This window comes from Bos indicus, chromosome 19 (genome assembly GCF_029378745.1).
Source record: "Bos indicus isolate NIAB-ARS_2022 breed Sahiwal x Tharparkar chromosome 19, NIAB-ARS_B.indTharparkar_mat_pri_1.0, whole genome shotgun sequence".
Taxonomy (NCBI): Eukaryota; Metazoa; Chordata; class Mammalia; order Artiodactyla; family Bovidae; genus Bos; species Bos indicus.
In genome coordinates this window covers 19,164,990-19,188,414 of record NC_091778.1, presented here as the reverse complement: position 1 = coordinate 19,188,414, position 23,425 = coordinate 19,164,990, and the positions used below count along the sequence as shown (strand labels likewise).

The window sequence follows — 23,425 nt, the reverse complement described above, 5'->3', positions numbered from 1 at the left end:
GCCAACGGACGCCCAACTAACTTCCACTAAAATTCTCACTGTGCTGACCATGTTTAGTTCTGGAATCATCCTCAATGTTTAAAGATTAATAGATACATTTAGGGGACTCTAAAGTAGGATTTTTGCCTTTTTAATTCAGAAAGTTAAAGTATTTTTTAAATTAGAGGATAAAAATGTGTAGGGAGATTGAAAATCTTGTGGCTGAGAGTTGCAGAAATAGATTAGGACTTTAGTAAGGAAAAGAGACATTGATCCCAAATGTTATAATGTGTTCAGCTTGCATCCAAATAGTGCGACTTATAAAACCATACTAATGTGAACAGTGTCTTGGGTTTGAAAAACTTTTCTGTTGTTTAAATTATTTATAGTTTTTTTTTTTTTTTTCTTTTTAAGTACCTTGGATATTCATTTGAAAAGAAGACAATAGCCAACTTTAAGCATTCAAAGGAATATTGAAAAGGAAAAAGATCTATAGTGCTAGTTTTTGAGGTCTTTATAACGGAACCCAAAACATGAAGTTTGCTTAGAATATAATATGCTTTTAAAAAAGAGCAACAACAACAAAATAGGTTGTATACATTCCCTCAAAGCAATAAACTTGGAAGTTATGTTCTTATTCCGGTGATGCTGCCTTTGTTCAAATTGATTTTACATTTTGTGAGCATTTAAGAGCCTAATTTAGAGAAGGCAATGGCACCCCACTCCAGTACTCTTGCCTGGAAAATCCCATGGATGGAGGAGCCTGGTAGGCTGCAGTCCATGGGGTCGCTAAGACTTGGACACAACTGAGCGACTTCACTTTCACTTTTCACTTTCATGCATTGGAGAAGGAAATGGCAACCCACTCCAGTGTTCTTGCCTGGAGAATCCCAGGGACAGGGGAGCCTGGTGGGCTGCCGTCTCTGGGGTCGCACAGAGTCGGACACGACTGAAGTGACTTAGCAGCAGCAAGAGCCTAATTAATGTACTATTAATTTGTATCTAATGTCAAATTTTTGTGTGTCCATGAATGAATTAGGTTTTTGAAATCATCTTAATGTCATTGGGAACAGGGCTTAATTAAGACAGATGATCAAGCTAAGTAGATTTTGGTTCATAAGATTCATAAGAAATGAATCTTATTTGGGTTACTGTTGGACTCCCACTGAGGGCCGGAACTGTACCAAATGTGTAGGCTGGTTTGTGTTCACCAGCAGTGTAGACATGGCTACTAAACAATGAGGCTGTATTTTATATGAATCAGAAATGGACTCTGCAGGCATCCTACAAGAGTTTTTGAGAACTATCAGCTCTGGAATAAGAATGCAGCTGTCTCAGGTGATTGCTTTGAAGGGATCACCACTCGCATTTGGTGGTGAAGTTCTGCTTCTTGTCTTTTGAATGGCACCGTATAAAGAGTAACACAGATTCTCTCATGATGGCTATCTGAGAAAATGCAAGGCTAGTTCAAACCAAACAACATTCAGGAGCTGTGGAGTCAAAAATGGTAGAGTTGGAGGAGATTCTGGGATTCATCTGGCCTAACCTCCCTGTAGACTGACTTTCTGAGAGCCTTCTTGAGAGTATTGTTTATCTGCTGATGGCTTTCCTCATTGGAGAAGGTTTTTGTTTTTGCTTTTTTTTTTTTTTTTTGACTAAAATGATTGCCCTTTAACTTTCTCTCCTTTAGTTTTAGTTCTGCCCTTTAGAACAACATACGACTATTCTACTCCCTCTTCAACATAGCAATCCTTCAGACATTTGAAGACGGCCATCATGTCTCCCCTAATTTTCTCTTCTCCAGGTAGAACATCCCCATTTCTTTCAGCTGTTTCTTAACTTAGTCGGTTTAGTGACCTCATCATTTCTCGTTTCCCTCATCTGAAAGCCCCTTAGGTGTTCAGAGTACCTCTTAACAAGTGCCCCTGAGAATGGAGAATGGTGCTTCAAGTGTAATCTGACTTTCCGTAACGGTGGGCAGTCATATCCCACAGTTAGGACAGCACCTGTCTACTGCATGAACTCACTGTGTAGAAGCCCCAACCCACTGTGAATGTGTCTTAATCTTGGGGTTAATTGAAATCAGATTTTTTTTCATGTGAAGTGCTATTAAAACAGTTTCCCCTCCTCTCTAATTGTGTCTTTGACATTTTTAGTTGGCCCTCTGAATCTAAATGCAGATACATATATATCTCTATTAAATGTCATATTCTTTTCAGTCCATTTGTTCTAGCTCAGTCATTTCAGACATTGTTTCTGTCATTTGTCCCATTATATATCTTTCTCAGCATTGTGTTATTTGCAAATTTGGTAGCTATGTTTTTTATCTTTCAAGTTAGTGATAAAAAGTAATGTTGAATCCCCAGCGATTAGAGAGTGAGGGCTCTCAAGCAAGCAAACCCTTTCGTGCTGTACTAGAGAACTCTTTTCCCAGTGACACAGATTCAGAGTTTTGGGGGAAAGATTATTCTGCCAATTAAAAATATTTTATTATCCAGCCCATATTTTATCTTGTTATCTTACAGTAAATTTCATGGAGAGCTCTTTTGAAATCATTACAATTTCTACCACATTCCTCTGATCTACCAATGTGTTAATTTTATCTAAATAGAAAGTGACATCTATTTGGTGTCTTATTCTTGATGAACTTACCCTGGCTCCTAATAATTGCTGGTCATAAACCATCTGTTTCCTTCTAGAGGCTCTCGATTGTACATAATTGCAGATTAATTTGTTGTCTGCATCTTCAGTGACAGTTTTAGTTTTAGGTTGGTTTAGTCAGCTTCCCAGTGAAAGAGGTTGGGTGTGCATTAATGGATGAGGTTGCTCATCATAAATTGCTCTGTATAGTGATCCTTGAAGAAGAATCAGTACATTTTGTCATGCCTACTTATAAACTAGAAATAATTTAAAGGTAATGTCAGCATACATCACTGACATCTGGTAATCAAGAAGGGAAAGATTGAAAAAGATGAGTAAGGGAACCCATGCACTTTTCAAAGAACTCCTTCCTCTTCCCTGGTAGGTATTTCACTAATTTTCTAGAAGTCCAGTGGAAATTTATGAGTTACGTATTGAAGTTTCTTCTAATTCACAAAAGGATTGTTAGATGAGGTAAGCGAGGGTGGAAGCCAAAAATAGAAATGCCTACAGGGCCTGGATGGATAATGTTAATGAAAGAAGGTGGCCAAGGAGAAGTAAGAGAGGTGGGGACAATGACAGGTCCTGTCTGAAAGAGGCAGCCATGTCTCAGCTCCAGCTATTGGTCGTTGTCCAAGTGTGGTGTCGCCAGGACTTCTGATTCTCTGACATCAGATGTCAGGATTTTTATATGAAAATTCCTGCTGTTTAAATGAAAGCAACAAAATTTTAAAAATTTAAAGTATTAATCAGAACAAAGAAGACATATTTGCAGGCCACCAGTTTGTAACTTCAGTCTTAAGACATAGCCTAGAGTTGGGAAAATGCAGGCCAAAAAAAAAAAAATAATAAGTACACCTAAGGAATGAAAATGTCTTTTACAAACACCCCCCACATACAGTTTTACTCCTTTCTCTTTAAAAACTTGAAAAAGTAATCTCATTGGTGGAGTGAGAATGGAACCACTTTCTGTGGAACCACTTTTTTCACCATTGGTTTGCTGTGCCAGATATATCTTAATATTACATAAATGGAAAAAGAGATTTAGTAATTGAGTAAAAGTCATACAAGAATTTTTTACTCTTCATTCAATAGGGAGGATTTCTTACTCAATAAGTCTTAGGGTCTTTGGTTTTAGAAATCTTTTGTGCCTAGCATTTGATTTAGACGTGTAAATAAACAATTAAAATTTTTTCCTTTAAGCCAAAAATTTTGTTAAATGTCTGCAAAGAAATTAATAGACAAATATTGGTATATGCATGCTGTTCTCAAGTTAGTACATTGTTTTAATGTGCTCATAAAAATGTTGGTCACCAAAATAGAAATTACTTCCAGATAATACATGTTTGGGCCCACATTCTCCCCTTATGTCATTCTCCCACCACTTTGATTTATTCATTTAAGTACTTAAGTACCTGCATTAGCTAGGATCCTGCTGTGAGTGGGGCAAAATATCATACAAATATGAAGATCTAGGCATGTATTTAAATACCTTTTTAAATATTATGTTAAAATTTTTTAAACTTTGATTATATTTTCAGTGACCTTAGTGCCTTATGCTAACAAAACCTGATCTGAGAGGATCTATGTCAAATTAATTAATTTACACTTAAGCAGTTTCAACTGTTCCAACATTTCTGAAATTGTCCGTGTTTCCCGTCTTTGACCAGAAAAAATTGTCTGTTTTTGTTTTTGTTTTTAGCTAGTTGACTATCACGACATATTTCAAGTAGAAAGTAGTAATACAAATTTTTTTTCTTTCAACTTTAATTGAATGAATATTGGATTCAACATGTATGAGAAGTGTTTAACTACATATCTGACGTGTGACTTTGTTCTTAGGTAATTATGGTCTCAGCCTTTAGATCTGGATAGGTTTATGTTTTTCTTGAGAACAATTTATGAATAGCTGGAATTATTTGAATTTAAATACATTTGGAGGGTGATTCGTATGTGGCCAAATGATTTCAGTCTTTGGCAATACTTTCATTTCAAACCATGCTAATCACATTATTGGAGAAAAATACCTTGTGATTATATTTTAGTTGTAAATACCTCTTAAATCTAAAGGTGTTAAAATGAACTATGTAGAAGTGGACTGGCTTATTGGTTTGAACTCCCCAGAGTTTTAGTCTATTAAGCATTTATTGTTCTAATTTCAGCACACTTTTGCTTTGCATGAGGATGTTGCTCTATTCTAGTGCACCAGTGTACTCTAGTGTGCCGTGTACTCTAGTGTGCAATGTACTCTAGTGTACCACTCTAGTGCACCAGTGTACTCTAGTGCACCAGTGTACTCTAGTGTGCCGTGTACTCTAGTGCACCAGTGTACTCTAGTGTGCCGTGTACTCTAGTGTGCAGTGTACTCTAGTGTACCACTCTAGTGTACCAGTGTACTCTAGTGTGCAGTGTACTCTAGTGCACCAGTGTACTCTAGTGTGCCGTGTACTCTAGTGCACCAGTGTACTCTAGTGTGCCGTGTACTCTAGTGTACCACTCTAGTGCACCAGTGTACTCTAGTGTGCCGTGTACTCTAGTGTGCTGTGTACTCTAGTGTGCAGTGTACTCTAGTGTACCACTCTAGTGCACCAGTGTACTCTAGTGTGCCGTGTACTCTAGTGTGCTGTGTACTCTAGTGTGCAGTGTACTCTAGTGTACCACTCTAGTGCACCAGTGTACTCTAGTGTGCCGTGTACTCTAGTGTACTGTGTACTCTAGTGCACCAGTGTACTCTAGTGTGCCGTGTACTCTAGTGTACCACTCTAGTGCACCAGTGTACTCTAGTGTGCAGTGTACTCTAGTGCACCAGTGTACTCTAGTGTGCCGTGTACTCTAGTGCACCAGTGTACTCTAGTGTGCCGTGTACTCTAGTGTACCAGTGTACTCTAGTGTGCAGTGTACTCTAGTGTGCCGTGTACCAGTGTACTCTAGTGTGCAGTGTACTCTAGTGTACCACTCTAGTGTACCAGTGTACTCTAGCACCAGTGTACTCTAGTGTGCAGTGTACTCTAGTGTACCAGTGTACTCTAGTGTGCCGTGTACTCTAGTGTACCAGTGTACTCTAGTGTGCAGTGTACTCTAGTGTGCTGTGTACCAGTGTACTCTAGCGCACCAGTGTACTCTGGTGTGCAGTGTACTCTAGTGTACCAGTGTACTCTAGTGTGCCATGTACTCTAGTGCACCAGTGTACTCTAGTGTGCCGTGTACTCTAGTGTACCAGTGTACTCTAGTGTGCCGTGTACTCTACTGTGCAGTGTACGCTAGTGCACTACTCTAGTGTACCAGTGTACTCGAGTGCACCAGTATACTCTAGTGTGCAGTGTACTCTAGTGTACTGCTCTAGTGCACCAGTGTACTCTAGTGTGCAGTGTACTCAAGTGCACTACTCTAGTATGCAGTGTACTCTAGTGTACTACTCTAGTGCACTAGTGTACTCTGCTGTGCAGTGTACTCTAGTGTACCAGTTTGCTCTAGTGTGCCGTGTACTCTAGTGCACCAGTGTACTCTGGTGTGCAGTGTACTCTAGTGCACTACTCTAGTGTGCAGTGTACTCTAGTGTACTACTCTAGTGTGCAGTGTACTCTAGTATAGCACTCTAGTGTACCAGTGTACTCTAGTGTGCAGTGTACTCTAGTGCACCAGTGTACTCTAGTGTGCCGTGTACTCTAGTGCACTACTCTAGTGTGCAGTGTACTTTAATGCACCAGTGTACTCTAGTGTGCAGTGCCCTCTAGTGTACTACTCTAGTGCACCAGTGTACTCTAGTGTACTCTAGTGTGCCGTGTATTCTAGTGCCCTACTCTAGTGTGCAGTGTACTCTAGTATACCAGTGTACTGTAGTGCACCAGTGTACTCTAGTGTGCAGTGTACTCTAGCCAGCACTGTAGTTTGTCCCTTCCTTTAGATGTTCACTTTGATTTGTCTGTCTGTGCCACCTAGTCATTTTTTAACTCCTCTTGATCCTTTTCCCATCTGCGTTTCAGTGTCTAGTCCTCCCATTTTTCCTAACCTGTAGTTGAATCATATTGTTTTACAATTTATCATTTTGGTCTAGTTTTCTTTGATACATATTTTGGTTCTCTTATTTCTTTGTACAGATTATTTGTTCCTATTACTTCCTAAGTTTGGTAACAGTATTTTACTTCAGTAACAAAGTGTGTAGCTCCACACTGAATATGATGGATGGTCATACCCATGTATTTTTTTACTCTGCTTTTTAATCTATTTTTAAAAATTGGATACATGAGACATTTATTTTAATCCATTCATTAATGACTTACTTCATTTGCCCTTATTACTTTACTAATCACCTAAGTTCCTCCACATCGCTTAAAGTCATGTTACTTAATATAGGAACTCTATTTTTGAAGAAAGGTGTTTTACAGTTGTCACACCAAAACGAGCTGCCTTTCACAGGATTGCCTTATAAAGAGGATGGTTTCCTAGAAATCTTAATGTTACAGAGATTCCATTGGAAACATAAGAGTCCATAAGATACTATGTTACAGTAAAATACTGCATTTTAAGGAACTGCATCCTGTATTTTAATTTCGTATGAAGCTTTTATATTTATATGAAAGGTCCTTACAAGGCTTTTCTTTGAATTTGAATGCATATACATGATCATGCATTTAAAATTGCACCAGAGTTGTGTTATAGATTCTTGCCAAGTAAGCTGCTGCTGCATATAATTTTAAATTTTTTTGCCATTTGATTAGTATTTTAAAGGACACAACAGACTGGAGTTTGCTTATTCTGACCTTTATCAGTAGTTAACATATAAACATTATTTATTTCCCATGAATTTACAGTCATCTGTGAATTTTTCTTCCTCTAATGCTTGGTGAAGCATTTGACATTGCACACCTGTGTCCTTTTCCTAAGTTTGTTGCTGTTTAAGCATGCTCAGTTAACAGCTTTCTTATGATTTGCAGTTCATCTTCGTTGAACACTATATTTTGATTTCTTAACCTATTTTGAGAAATATTAAAATATTTCATACCTACTAGGTATGAATTGTTCAATTAGGAGAATTGTCATTATTAAAACTATAATCAACAGTAATTGCATTATTATTAGAGATAAATATAAAAAACTACTTCACCAGGAAGAAACATAAAGCAGGGAGAGGAAGAAAAGCAGGGAGATCCAGAGACTTTTTTTTTAAAGTTTAAAAACAATAGATTTAATTATAGTTTCGATGACCTCAGTATAATTCTCAATTTGAGATATGTAATTACAAATAGGAAAAAGCTATGAATGACATCTGTGAACCCTAGTTAACTTTAGGTTACGTGCAGTACAGTTGCATAGACTGTTTCAGAGTATTAACTTAAAAATGCATACCTGAGATACATGTATGGAAAGAATTATAAAACTAGGAGACTATTCATTTTTAGTGCCTTTGCACACCTTGGAGTTGTGTTTGGGAAGGGTGAAGTGGTGAGATAGAAGAATAAAAAATAGGAAATTCAAATTTATTTCTGAGAAGTTGTATGGGAGGACTGATAAAAGTCACTGGGCGGAAGCTACTCTTCCCACAGTCTCTTAACTTCACTGCTTTTGAAGAGAGTATGTACTATTGAGCTTTTCTTTCCTCTGCTTAATAGCCTGCAATCTAAGGCTAGATTAGTTGATAGCTGGACCTTTCTGAATTCTCCTCCTGCCTCAAATTCTAATTTTTGCAGACATTTAGGTCTCTGCAGTACAGGCATACCTTATTTTATTGTGCTTTGCTTTATTGTGCTTCGAAGATATTGTGGTTTTTACAAATTGAAGGTTTGTGGTAACTGCATTTTCAGGTGATCGTTAGCATTTTTAGCGATATTTATAGTATTTTTAAATTAAGTATGTGTATGGTTGTTTTTTTAGTAATAATGCTATTGCACACTTAATAGACCACAGTATAGCATAGACATAATTTTCCTATGCACTGGGAAACCAAACAGTTCATCTGACTGACTTTATTGCAATATTCACTTGATTACAGTGTTCTGGAACTGAACTCATAATACCTCTGAGGTATGCCTGTATAGTTTTTATACCTCATATATAAAGTCTTGTAACACATTATAGAGAACAAAATTAAAAATACCTATTTGGGACTAGCTGGAATAGGTTTAGTTCCGTTGAGCCCTTTATAAAGGATTTGATTATTTTATGATTCTGAACATTGGAATTGGTAACATTCCCTTTATTATTGGTTAGATACACAGAACCCCATAAAGATTTTAGTTAATGTTCTTATATTTACTGTAAATTGCAGAGTTAATTAGAGCGTGTTGTATGCCTTCTTTGAGGCATTCAGTGTAAAGGTACATAGGAATTTTGATCCGTTGTTACGCACCTTCTGTGACCTTCACACAGTTTTTAATTTACGTCTTTATTGCCTGAATTTTGGAAACATTTCCTTCTTTCTGCCTTATTAAGTAGCAGCCTTAATAATACCCAGGTCCAAACTTGTTGGTTTGCTCCCGCACTTGGGTCAAAGAGCGCTTGTTACCTGATTGACGTATGGGCCCAGAGCACTTTTAAGCTAGAAAGCCAGCATTCAGGACACAGGGATTCTCTGCCTAAGAACCCAAAAGCTCTAGCAAGCTTTATATGATTAATTAAGGTTATATTTTACCACTTAGTCATTATTTCTTATGTTGTAAAAAGAGATACTGCTGAACCTAAAATATTTTATTCCACATACAATAGGGAAATGTGTGATTCTGGTATATCAATAGATGGAAAAAAAGAACCTTTTTACACACACACATACACGCACATACACACATTTTTGACCCTGTAATTTTCATTTTGGGAAAGTCTGTGTTAAGGAAACTGTTTTAAATGTAGTGGAAAATGTTATGTAAAATAGTGTTTATCACTTTAGTTACAGGTATCTGTAAATGGAAATAGCCACCAATAAAAATGTAATGCTGCTATTTAAAAGGATGTTTCTATAATTCATGGAAAAGACCTTATGTAATACATTTAAAGGATATAAAATATATAAATTATATGCATTGTGTTTGCAGCTATGTAAGAAATACATTTGAAAAAAGTCTAAAAGGAAATACCACAAATTTTAATTAGTTGCCTTAGATGACTCTGACTGATTTTTTCCTTCCTACTTTCATTTTCTCATATAATGTGCTTATATTACTCTTTTTTTTATATTACTTTTTTAATAGCCAAAAAAACTTAAGAAAAAACATACAATAAGACATTATAATTTATTCTAAGATATTTTATATGAGTCATTTGGAAAGAATTGTGGAAGAATTGCTTTTTGCTTGAGTTTAGACATGAATTAGGAATCAGCTTTTTGAAACTATTGCTGTTTCTGCTTGAGACCTGAAATGACAAGCATGGCTCTGTTCTTCACACTTATGGGGTACAGTTAAGATCACACTCTTGTCTATTCAGGTGTTGTTAGGCAGGCAATGCAAATGTGCCATCCATTATAAATGTGTTTTCCTTATAAATAGAGCCTGGTTAATGTAGCTTTTAAATGCATATCGTAAAAGCGTAAAATAATTCTCTAAGTAGCTTTCTGTCTAAAAAGTAGTTTTCCATGTCTAAAAGTATCTTAAACAACTACTGTAACATCAATGGAGTCATTGAAATATACTTTATGAGTTAATGGTTGCCTTGAGATTTAAACTAGCTGTATATTGAACATGTATCTATATTGTTTGCCATCTATAAATATGAAGCGCTGTTTTGCCTATTGAAGGCTGTACTATAGCTTAGGGAAAAGTAATAATTACTCTTTGGAAATGCAAAAGCAATAAAGTCAGGCAGAATATATTATTTCATGAATGGTACTACTTCTCAAAATACAACAAAAGGAGAGGCTTCCCCAGTGGCTGGTTCGGTGGTTAAGACTCCCTTGCTTCCTCTGCAGGGGTTGTGGGTTCGATCCCTGGTTGGGGAACTAAGATCCCACATGCCATGCAGTGTAGGAAAAAAAAAAAGCCACACAACTACAGCAACAGCAAGAAGAGCTAAGCTGTGTTAACAGATTCCATACTTGAAGAATATTTATAAGAAATTATTTTCACTGATTTTAATGTCACTATAGCTAGCATTAATCCTAACCCTGTTTTACACTAACTTTATAATTAAGTGTAAAAAAAAAAAAAAGTGTAAAAATATTTTGTTAGTGAAGACCCGTGAAAATCACAGAGAGACCAAAGCCAAAGCAGAACTCTGAGGCACTCTGAGCATGTGTTCTCACTTTCAGTCTTCTACGTCTCTGCTGACTTGGAGCTGTAAACTTTGAAACTCTCGTCATAGGACTATGACAGTCAGAGTTTGGGATGTTTTACTCTTTTTTTTTTTTTTTTTTTTTTTTACAGATATATGTTTGTAGTTTTTAGTAATCGGAAATTAGAAGCATCTCTCAACTTCATGACTAATAGTTGTTAGCCTTATTTTGAGTCAGTACTTCTAGTCACCGAATATTGTCAAGTACTGTTTGTAGTATTAGTTTCCAGGGCTTCTCTTAGTCTTTCAGATATACCAAGACCAGCCTCTGGGGGATACATAGAGAAGGTATATAACAGCCTAAGGTTTCCCTGCATGGTATGTGAGTGTTTTAAAAGAGTATATATATATAGATTTTTTTTTTTTTAAGTTTGGCAGTATTCTAGAGGATAAATTCATTTTAAATATAGAAATCATGAGATGCATCATATAATAGGATGGCAACTCAGTTTATGTGTGGGATGTTTAATTAAGAGATATTACTTTCAGTCCCCTTCTTTTGTGAGCTGTGCTGTGAACTGCAAACTGTATGCATGTGTATAAAAGGTTAAGAGCCCGGGTAGCTGAGTGGGGTGCCATGCTGTTAGCAGACGACGAAGGCAGTATTACTCACCAGGTGCACGCCGTCAGCTCTGTAGAAGATTCCATCTTCATGGAGTCATCTCACGGTCCACTTTTTCTTGAAGCCAGGTAACATTTCCCACAACCAGTGGGGTTGGCTATGTTGGAGTTTTTCCTATTGGAAAAACTAGAAAAAAACTAAAAAACCTAAGTATTTTCTTCCCTAACTCTTTTTTTTTTTTTCTTTTTAATGAAATACTGCCTGTTGGAAGAACTAACTTGCAAGGTGGCATGAATCTGTGTTATCACTTTGCTTTGTAAAATGATAATTATGTAAGGAGTGACTTTTTAAAAATAGAAACTGGGGAGGATAAGGAGTTGAGTGCTGTGTGTTGTTTCTCTGTGGAGATAAGGCATGGAGCACTCTGCTTGTATTACAGCCTTGCTTGTTAGGGATGTACAGATTGCATTGTGTGATAACTAATCTGGTTGTTCACTCTTGACTCCTACTGAGGCAAAGTAGTTTTGTACAGTTTATATATTCTTGGCTCTTAACTCTTTTGCTTGTGTCAGTGTCTTGGTCTTTTAATGATGTCTGACTCTTGCTTCAAATCTGTTTATTAGTTCAGTTGTAAAATAACCTAGGCAGTTTCTCTAAACTCTTAATCCTGTAAGTTTTCTATATCACCTCAATTATGTTCACTTAACTAAACCTTCAGTGACACTTGAATAAAATGTTCCAACTTTTTCTTTAAAGCTTAATCTTCTTTGTGGTAAGCTGTCATACTTGAGACCCTTGAGGGTGCTTAGCAGTGTTATTAACTGAGCATGCTCACAAACTCAGTTTGTGGTACAGGCTGTCCCTGTTCTTGTCATGCATAATACGGCTTCTTTTGTGTCATTTACCTTTCAGTCCATCATGTTCATTATGTCCTTTGGTTGGTTCCATTGTCACTGCCTGTATGACTAATACCAGAGTTTGGTTTGTTTGTTTGTTCTTCTTTCTTTAATCAGCAGTAACCAAATTAATGCAAACTGGTAAATCTTCCCCCTTCCCTTCTGGGATTTTTTTTTTTGGTAAATTTTTATGGGACTCAGTGTTTCTAAAGTTGATTTTAAGCATTGCTGTTAGAAAAGTATGGTCACTTGTCACTTAACTGCTTACAAGATAGCTTTTGGTTCCTGGGGACAGGAGATTCCATGAAATTGACTCTCAAAATTGTGTGGTTTCAGTCTTAACCTCTCATTTTGAAGGACCATGCTGGTATTAAAAAGTGGCAGGTTGATTTGTCTAAGTTCTCCATTTCTCTTGTGAAGAAAATTTGTAACATTTTAGATGTTGTTTACTCCCAAATGTCTACAGTATGTCTTAAGACAGTGACTATCTAAGCAGTGTACATACGGCCTTATTGACAAATGCTTTTGGTGACCATTACTGTATGCAATTAGTCTGACAAGTGTGCTAATACTTCCCTAAAAATAGACTGTCCACATAACTGTTTTTTTCATACTAATCATGTTTTAAACATTAATTATATTTTTTGACTACAGGCACGTGACACAAGCTGACCTCAAGAGCTCCACGTTTTGGCTTCGAGCAAGTTTTGGTGCTACTGTTTTTGCAGTTTTGGGCTTTGCCATGTACAAAGCATTACTGAAACAGCGATGATTAAAAAAAAAATACTGGCCCTACCAAAAACAAATACTTTTATGTACATTCTGAATGCTTTAAATTCCGCTAGAAATATTGAGATATTTATACATTGCAGAGTTACTTTATTAATATTTGTAATTCATGCATAAGAGTATTTTAATGATAGTTATAACTGCAGTATTGGCTAGCATATGAAAGAAACAGCTTAACAGCCAAACTAAAATGGCTAACTTTCAGAGGCCAAAAGGGAATATTTTGTAAATAATGTACATATTCAGGCAAGATACGGTCTCCCAGACTGAGTTCTAGAAACGGTGTTTCTGGACGTTTCGACATGGTATTGTTAGTGCTCAGCTGGCTCACTCTCCTAGATTTAAGTCAGCTCTGAGATTGTATTTTACTCATCGATCACTTATTTATTTCACATTTATTCAGAATGATCTTTGGGTACTTTGAGTACACAAGGCACAATTTGCCATTTTCTCTCTGTTTTTAAAAAACATGACTTTCTTTCGGTCCCGTCCTTTATGGTAGGCCAGCCTTGAGGTCATCGTGCAGTCTAAAAATTGTGTAGTTGAACGTGAGGCTCTCCTCCAAGGAAGGAGGACGCTAAAGGCCCTTAGCAGAGGTGTCACTCGTGTGATTATGTTGCTTCCTTTGTCAGTACGTTGAATTTTATAGCCCTTTCAATCAAAAGAGAAAACAGATTTGTATATTATCAATGTTTTTAGTTTAAATAAACAGTCACCATTACTACTACTGAATTTCCTCCCAAAGTGTAAATTGTTCTATAATGGCTGTGTCTATTATAGTATATTACAGTAGCTGCATGTGTCATGAATTGTTCTATATCTGGCTAGGATAACCTAGAAGCAGCACTTTTTTAAATGGTAAAATAAATCTGATGAATATAAACTCTCATGATAAACCTATTTTTTCCATCATTGACCTTTTCAAGTATTTAAATAAATAACTGCTGTGTACTGTGCTCTTGAGTTTTTTGTCTCATGAAAGTAAGTATTTCTGGGAATTTCCCCGGTGGTCCAGTGGTTTGGACTCAGCCCTTTCACTGCTGTGGCCTGGGGTTCAATTCCTGGTCAGGGAAGTAAGATCCCGCAAGCCACACAATGTGGCCAAAAAAGAGGGGGAAAAAAGTAATTATTTCTGTACAGATGAAATGAAATTCCTCTGGTTTCTGTCTTTCTTATCTTGCAAATTATTTTTTATACAGAAAGATAATATTTATTGGGAAAGAAGACTTATTAGGAGGAAATCTATTTTAAAGTTGTGGGGAAATCTATTCTTAGGAAAGGGCAGTTGTTTTTCCCTACACATACCTTACTGATGTAGTTTTACTACTATGATTTACATGTTTATTTTCTCCTTTAACATGGATTTTTTTTTCTCCTTTGCCATTCTGAGGAGTGTTTTGTCTGAAGATCACGTTCCTTGAGCATCTAGTAACAATATAATTTACTAGCTATAAGCTTGTAAAATAGTATGTGCCATGCTCACCTACACACTTCCCCATCTCCCTCCCTCACATTTTCATTCTGAATCTGAGGAAAAGGAGAATTGAGCGAAGAAAAGTCTACTGACGCCTCATTTTCATTATTTCTTGAGAATTCCTCATTTACCAAATAAATTTCAGTTACACAGCTTCCAATTCAGTTAATTCTTTCCTCCCAAGTTCTTCCTTGTTCCAACTGAAATGTTATTTTACGTGAATATGCTTTGTAGATTGTGTTTGTGAGAAACAGAGGAGAGAAGTTAGTGTGCCAAAAAGGTGAAAAGCAGCATGTTTACATGTTGCGATTTTTCTCTCTCAGTCTTTGCGTTTGAAGTGTCTGATTGTCAAGAAGGCAGACTGGCAGCTGCCCTGTTTCCTTCCCTGCTCTTGACAGCAGCCTCCTTCTCCTCTCAGTCCAGTTTGCAGAGGAAACACTGCCTTCACCTCGTTAACTTCCTGGCTCATGCAGGTGTTTTTCCTTCTTTCATATCTACGTTAGGGACTAGTTAATGTAGGAAAATGTGTGCATGAATACAGCAGAAGGCTTCTTCTGGCTTTACAGTGTACTCAGATGATCGCTGTAGGAATCTAAGGGTTGAAAGGAAATCTCTCACTTTGTGCCAGTGGCATTCTCTTTTAAAAGGACAGTCCTAAAACTGTTTGCTACAGCGTTTTAATGAGTTTTGGAGGCGGTCCTGTGAAGAAGCATCACTTTGAAGGTTTGTAGTCCCTTGTCGTGATGTAGTAACTTAGCCTTAACGAGCACATCCCTTGCTGTTGCTTCTTGCCATCCATCTGTTCTTTCTCTTTCGCATTGGACCAAAAAAATGGGCCATGTCCCACATTGTCAGAGCTCCCAGTGCTAGGTGGGACTGGGCCCTGATGTTAGGAGTTTGGGGAGCATGTCACCATTCTGAAGTGGCCTGTGAAGAGAGAGGAAGACTGTAGGCATCTGTGCAGATCGACCCATCACCTGTAGGGGACAGCACCGCAGAGGAGGCGTCCTGCTGAGCTGGTCCTGAATGAAAGCAGAGGAGGCAACTGGATAGTGACTAGCAGAGGGGAAACAGAGGTAAGTGCTCAAACGATACAGCGTGGAAGCCTTTCCTAAACAGACCCTCAGAACGCAACTGGTGTCAGCTTCTTCTGTCTGAACTGTACTAGTAAATATCCATGTAAAAGTGTCTTTATTTTCTTTTCTTTTGCATGCCTGCATGCTAAGTCACTTCTGTCATGTTCGACTCTTTACGACCCCGTGGACTGTAGCTCACCAGGCTCTTCTGTCCATGGGGTTCTCTAGGCAAGAACCCTAGAGTGGGTTGCCATGCCCTTCTCCAGGGTATCTTCCCTACCCAAGGATCAAACCTGTGTCTCTTTCGTCTCCTGCATTGGCAGATGGGCTCTTTACCACTAGTGCTACTTGGGAAGCTCTTATTTTGTTTTATTGGAGTATAATTGCTTTACAGTTTGTCTTTGTTTCTGCTGTAAAATGGGGTGAATCAGCCATGTCTATACAAATATCCCTTCCTTCTTGGACCTCCCTCTAATCCCCAACCCCCATCCCACCTATCCAGGTCATCACAGGGCACCAAACTGAGCTTCCTGTGAAAAGTATCTTTAAAATATATGTGCACATCTTAAAAATGGGTACGTGACCTAATTTTCATTAGCACATTTATCTATTTGGCATCATCCTCACATTTTTGAGTCCATGTGTTCTTAGGAAGCTGACTCTGGACTACATGCTTTTTAAGAAACACCCTATGGCAAGACTCTAAATGTATTTAATGTTTCTATTAATAGTATGAGAATGCACCATGCTGGTAATCTGAACCAAAAACCTTGATCCCCAGTTTCACAGTCCCAATAACCCATTTGTTAAAACCTCTCATCTTGCAAGTAATTCTTGTTTTTTAAACTCTATTTATCAAAAGGCTCCATCAGTGAGAGTGAATGTCTGTTAACCTGTTTGGCTGTCAGCTCTGTGGAAGTCTCTGATCTGTGAGTATCATAGCTAATGTGTTTCAGATCTCTCTAGTGCATCCCACATTCAAAAACTGTGTTCACCTGCCTCCCGTGGCATGCTCACACTTGCCACACCCTTTGTCCCAGTCATTTTTGTTTGAGAAGGTACGGACACCTTACTGGAAAGTGAGATTTTGATTCATTTGGAAACATTTCCTAAGTTCATGGTGCCATTCTGGTTCCCGGCTGTATTTTCCAGTGATACTGTTTTGCTCTGTAGATTTTCTCTTCTCCTTTAACATAGAGAGCTTCAGAAAGTCAGAGAGTGAAACCGAGAGATTGAAAGCTGCCTCTCAGGTACACACACAAGGAGGCATTGCTAGTATTATCTTCATACGTTGAAAAATCCAAGTTCCATCAAAATACTTTTCCTCGTTCAGTATTTCCTACTCATTCTTCACATATAGGTCTTTTGTAATCAAATGACCCTTGGAAGTGTTTATTATCCAAATGATGTTGGTATATAGGATGTAGTGTAACTTAGGGGTCACAAACTTTTTCTGTAAAAGGTCAGAGAATAAATATTTGAGACTTTTGCGGCTGCTCAACTATGTCATAGCAAAAAAGCACCCGTAGAAAATTGTGTAAACAAGCATGACTGTGTTCCAATAAAACTTTATTTATAGGCCCTGAAATTTGAATTTTTTATAATTTTCATTTGTCAGGAAGTATTCTTATTTTGATTATTGTAACCACTTAAAAATGTAGGAACTATTCTGAGCTCACAGGCTATAGAAAAACATGCTGTGGGCCAGATTTGACCAACTCCTTGGTGTAACTGATGAAGATACTAGTAGTAATCACATGGCAGCTGAAAAAATTATCTGATTGCTTTGGAATTCAGAAAGGTGCAGTGCTAGGAAGAACTTAAAATGACTTTAGTCATGTTTTAAGTGTTTGATTGGTTCCCTTCTTACTGAAGATACTGGTCACTAGGACCCAGTGCCCTGGATGAGCTGGCGCCAGCCTCAGAGGGCAGCATTGTGCTCGCAAGGGGAGTGTCCGCCGCCTCTAAGCACACCTGCAGCGTTCTCGTGGTGCTTTATCAGTGTGTGCTTTCCCTGTGTCCAGTGACCTTACTGACGTGTGTAGAAGGTGAAGGTGAAAGAGTCCCACAGGAATGTTTAACTTGACCTCTAGTCTGGGACTATCCCTTCTATGGGTGACAGTGTCATAGTACCTCTTCTTTAGATTGTAAAGTCAGAATTTCAGAGCTTAAATAGACCACAAAGATCATCTGTCCAACTCCATACTTTGATTGCATAAACTAAGCACAAAGCCACACTATTAGTGTATGCCTGGGCAGGGCTGGAACCCAGACGTCCTGACTTCCCAGTTCAGCCCTCCTTCCGCTGGAGGAACCAGCCTTAACACTTGCCCTGACTTTATACGTTTAGTAAATATGCTGTATGTTCAGTTTAAAAAGACAGGCCAACAACAACAAAAAGAGACAGAGAAAACAAAAAAAACAATAAAGAGTTTGACATTCCTATCACCAAGAAGGGTTAAAGTTGGCAAAGCAAATTTTCTGGACGCTTTTCAGTTCCTCGGAGGCATTTTGCCTTCCCTTCTGGTAGCTGTCACCAGGTAATTGATGATGTCTATTTAGAGGAGTGCAGGCTTGGCGGTTAGGTTTATTTCAGGTGTAGATAATTGAGGGAAGGTAAGGATGTAACTACTGTTTTAAAAGCAGTCTTTATGGTTTTTGTTTTAATTGTTCTAAAATTGTTAATGTTGAAAAAATTACTGTTTTGCTTTTTATTTATTAACGGAAAAGTACCTTGGAACAGGGGCTTTAATTGAGGGGAAAACAGAAGTTTTGTCATTAACTGTTTTTATCTCTGCTTCTCCATTCTGCCTCTGGGATTTCTGTAATTCCAGCGTCTTTTATCCCAACTTGTTCTGTATTCCGTCTAGAAGAACATCAGGGACTGTGTGTGTCTTCATTTCCTGGTGGTGGTGGTGATGGTGGTGGTGGTGGTGGTGTTTATAGTCGCAAAGTCGTGTCTGACTCTGCGACCCCATGGACCATTGCCTACCAGGCTCCTCTGTCCATGGGATTTCCCAGTCTAGAATACTGGAGTGGGTTGCCATTTCCTATGCCAGGGGCTCTTCCCAACCTAGGAATGGAACCCGCGTCTCTTGTGCCTCCTGTATTGGAAGGCAGATTCTTTACCACTCCTCCTGCCTAACCTTAAAGTACCCAGGGGGATACATGCCAATCTGCTTGTGTCTAATTTAATTTTCTTGATTTATTCAACCTTTTCTTGAGAAACCGCTTTACTCAGTCACAGCAGCCCTTGTGGATACACTTGACTAGCAGCCCTGGAGACTAATCTCTTAGTGCTACTGACAGTTCACTAGACTGCTGGCAGAGGAATAGAAAGCATGGGCTGAAGAGCTAAGAGTTGGAATGCCAGCTCTGCCTCATTCAGCGTGTAAATCCCTTGACTTTTCTGGTTCTCTCTCCTGTCTCTCTAAAACGAAGATTAGGGTCATTGTGTACATTCACTGAGCTCTGTCCCTGGTGGTGTTTCGCCTTCTTTCTTCCCCGGGAAAATAGATCTTTGTCCCCACAGCAGACAGCACCTGGGGTTAAGCCTCTGTCCCATCCCCCGCAGTTGAGCAGGGCTGAGCCATTGCATCTGGGTGAGCTGCTGAGGCTTGGGTGGCAGCCAGATTCTTTTGCTACATGTATCTGACAAATGTCTTGATTAAGCTGTCTGGGGTGTTGGGGCCAGGAATGCATCCCTCACCTCTGTTGTCTTGGCAGGGGGTGCAAATAGCTGATTTTCCTATCTGGCTGACTGCTTTCTCAGTCTCTTGCTGTTCAACCTGTGTTCACCCTTTTAAAAGTGTTAGCACACCCCAAGTTTCTGTCCCGAGTTTCCTCATCCGTTCTATCTCTGCTGTCTCTCGGTGATCTCATCAAGAACCCTGATTTTATTTTTTTTTTAACTTTTTATTTTGAAATAATTTGAAACGTTAAAAGTTGCAAAAATGATAATAGGGTTTGCCTATTCTGAGCATTTCATATAAATAGAGTCTACAATATGTGGTCTTTTTGTGCCTGGCTTTTTTTTTTTTTGGCTGAGCTGGGTCTTCACTGCTTTTTTTTTTAATCAGGCTTTTCTCTAGTTGAGGCAAGTGGGGCCTATTCTTCGTTGCAGTGTTCGGGCTTCTCATTGCAGTGGCTTCTCTTGCAGGGCATAGGCACAGGCTGACAGCATGTGGGCTTCAGTAGCTGTAGCACAGAGGCTCAGTAGCTGTGGCTCGAGGGCTGTAGAGTGTGGGCTCAGCAGCTGTGGCGCCCGATCTTCGTTGCTCCTCACAGTGTGTGAGATCTTCCTGGGACGATTGAACCCGTGTCCCCTGCATTGGCAGGCAGATTCTCATCCATTGCGCCATCAGGGAAGTCCAGCTTCTTTCTCTGTAGCCTGTTTTCACGGTTCATCCACATTGCAGCAGGTGTCAGTGCTGCGTTCTTTTCTCTGGAGAGGAAGCAGAATCATATTTCATTGTATGGCTACGCAGTATGCCTCAGCAATACTGCAAGTTTGGTATCGAGCCCCCAGATAAAGCAAATGTTGCAGTAAAGTGAGTCACTTGAACTTTTTGTTTTCCCAATGCATGTAAAAAGTTCTGTTTACACTATATTGTAGTTTATTAAATGTGTAATAGCAATATTGTAGTTTATTAAATGTGTAATAACATTATGTCTTAAAAGAATAGTGTGCATACCTTATTTTAAAAATACTTTATTACTGAAAAAATGCTCACCACCCTCTGAGCCTTCTTGCCTCAGTGCCAACGGCGGCAGACTGAGTAGGGTGGTGGTTGCTGAAGGTTGGGGTGGCTGTGGCAATTTTTTAACAAGATAACAATGAAGTTTGCCACATCAATTGACTCTTCCTTTCACAAGTGATTTCTCGATAACACGGGATACTGTTTAACAGCACTTTACCCACTGTAGGACTTCTTTCAAAATTGGACTCAATTCTCTTAAACCCTGTCACTGCTTTATCAACCAAGTTTATGTAATATTCTAAATCCTTTGTCGTCACATCAACAGTCTTCATAGCATCGTCTCAAGAAACCACTTTCTTTGCTCATCCCTGAGAGGCACCTTCTCACCCATGAAAGTTATATTATGGGATTGCAGCAATTCAGGCACATATTCAGGCTCCACTTCTAACTCTAATTCTCTTGCTGTTTCCTCCACGTCTGCAGTTACTTCCTCCACTGAAGTCTTGAACCTTCAAAGTCACCCGTGAGTTGGGATAAACTTCTTCTAAATTTCTTTTAATGTTGATATTTTGACCCTTCTCCATTTATCATGAATGTTCTTAGAATGTTGAATTCTTTCCAGAAAATTTTCAATTTATTTGCCCAGATCCATCAGATGAATCACTTTCAATGGCAGCTATTGCCTTACAAAATGGATTTAAGTATTAAGCCTTGAAAGCTGAAGTTACTCCTTGATCCATGGGCTGCAGAGTGGATGTTGCATTAGCAGGCATGAAAACATGAGTCTCATTCTGAGTCACCAGCTGCATTAGGCCCTAGTGAGAGTTAGCTTGCCCTTTTGATGCTTTGAAGCCAGGCATTGACTACTCTCTACTAGGAAAGTCCTAGATGGCATCTTCCAAAATACTGTTTAGCTGACATTAAACACCTATTGTTCAGTGTAGCCACCTTCACTAATTATCTGAGCTAGATCTTCTGCCCAGCTTCTACATCAGCACTTGCTGCTTCATCTTTCACCTTTATGTTATGGAGATGACTTCTTTCCTTAAACCTCATGAGCCAACCTCTGCTGGCTTCAGATTTTTCTTTTATAGCTTCCTCACCTCTCTTAGCCTTCATAGAATTGAAGAGAGTAAGGGCCTGGCTGTGGATTGGGCTTTGGCTTAAGGGAATGTTTGGCTGGTTTGATCTTCTACCCAGACCGCTTAAACTTCCCCCACAACAGCAATAAGACTGTTTTGCTTTCTTACCACTCATGTGTTCACCGGAGTAGCGCTTTTCATTTCCTTCAAGAACTTCTCTGTGCTCACAGCTTGGCTAACTGGAGAGAAAGGTCTAGCTTTCAACCTCTCTTGGCTTTTGACATGCCTTCCCTGTTAAGTTTAATCATGTCTAGCTTTTGATTTAAAGTGAGAGACGTGTGAGTCTTCCTTTCACTTGAACACTTAGAGGTCAAGGTAGGGTTATTAATTGGCCTTATTTCACTAGAGTTGTTGTCTTGGGGAGTAGCGAGGCCTGAAGAGAGGGAGAGACGGGAGCAGCTGCTCAGTGGAACAGGTGGAACATACTCAGCATTTTTCAGTTATGTTTGCTCTCTTACAGGGATGTGGTTCATTGTGCCCCAAAACAGTTAAAATAGTAACATCAAAGATCGCTGATCATAGATCACTATAACAATATGATAATAATGACGTTTGAAATACTGCAAGAATTACCAAAATGTGACACACAAACGTCTAAAGCAAATGATTTTGGGAAAACTAGCAGCAAAAGAGTTTCTCAACACAGGGTTGTCACAAACCTCCAATTTGTTAAAAAAAGAACAAAACAGTAAAAACCACAGTGATCTGTGAAGTGAAATAAAACAAGATATGCATGTACCACATTTTGTTTATTCATCAGTTAATGGTCATTTTTATTGTTTCTAGTTTTTGACCAGTATGAATAATGCTTCTATGAAGATTTGCATACAGGTTTTTGTGTGGACATATGCTTTGATTTCCATTGGGTATATACCTGGGAGTGGAATTGCTGGACCGTTTGGTAACTCTGTCTTTGAGGAACTGCCAAACTGTTTTCCAAAGTGGCTACACCATTTTACATTTCACCAGCAGCCTATGAGGGTTCTCGTTTCTCCACATCCTTGCTGAGACACTTGTTATCATCTATTTTTTGTTGTTGTTGTAACCATTCTAGTGAGTATGAAGTGGTACCTTCATTGCGATTTTGACTATTACCGATTTTGCCCAGAATGGTTACTGCTCTGATATTTGCCGAATTTTTCACTTCTATCATTTCTTCTACATTTACTAATGGGAATTGTTATGTAAGGGAAGGCAATGCCTTCCCCCCATATGTTTATTCAGTGGTTTATGGGCTAGTGTGTATTTCCTTCGTTCTTTGGATCATAATCCACTGCTGTCATTTACTTTGTTGCTCAGTGCTGCATGTTCTTATCTCAGGGTTGGCCAACAGCAGCGCCTCATCTTGGTTCATGTGCCGTTTCCGCATGTGCCCATTATTTTCTGAGCCCTCCTGACTTTCTGGCCCCACAAGAGAGGTTCCAGGCAGCTTTTGTACTTATGGACTTCCCAGGCATCCTCCTGTGCTTTCCCTGTCCTAGTCCTGACACAACTATTTCTATAAGAAACACTGGTCCTTTTATTATTTTATTAGAAACCAAGATCCTGGAAGTAGGTATAGCTCATTGCTAGTAGCAGCACCGTGGCTTTAAATCCAGTCCTCTGGTAACTCCCAAATCAGTTTTACCAGCCTTGACCTCATTCCAGAAATCCACACTTCTATTTTGTTTCATGCCTATTATTTCCTCTTGGATTTCTCCTTAAATAGAGCCCTAGATATCCAGCACTAACCACCCGCTTCCCAGTTTTCCTGTTTTACCAGAGTACACTGCCGTCTACACTATTTCACAGGACAAAGCTCTGGAAGTTATCTTCTGCTCTCCCCACCCCTGCAATCCATCAACAAGTCCCGTGGGCTCTGCTTCCAAACTGTAACTGTCCACTTATCTCCAGTTCCACTACAACCAC

General features: G+C 38.8%; 1 protein-coding gene across 11 annotated transcripts in view; it reads left to right on the top strand.

Annotated features, from left to right (window-relative positions):
- Window positions 1-14,081, top strand: part of RHOT1 (ras homolog family member T1) — a 68,351-nt gene extending 54,270 nt beyond the window's left edge. For 4 of the 11 annotated variants that reach the window (XM_019981397.2, XM_019981392.2, XM_019981394.2 and 1 more), the window contains one exon: window positions 12,991-14,081. In XM_019981397.2, coding sequence (XP_019836956.2) covers window positions 12,991-13,108 — 118 coding nt within the window. In that variant the 3' untranslated portion in view covers window positions 13,109-14,081. Of the gene's footprint in view, window positions 1-393; window positions 11,302-11,424; window positions 11,569-12,990 lie in introns of those variants that run through there. The other 7 variants (XM_070772703.1, XM_019981389.2, XM_070772705.1 and 4 more) reach the window with 4 other exon arrangements.
- Window positions 14,082-23,425: the final 9,344 nt, after the last annotated feature.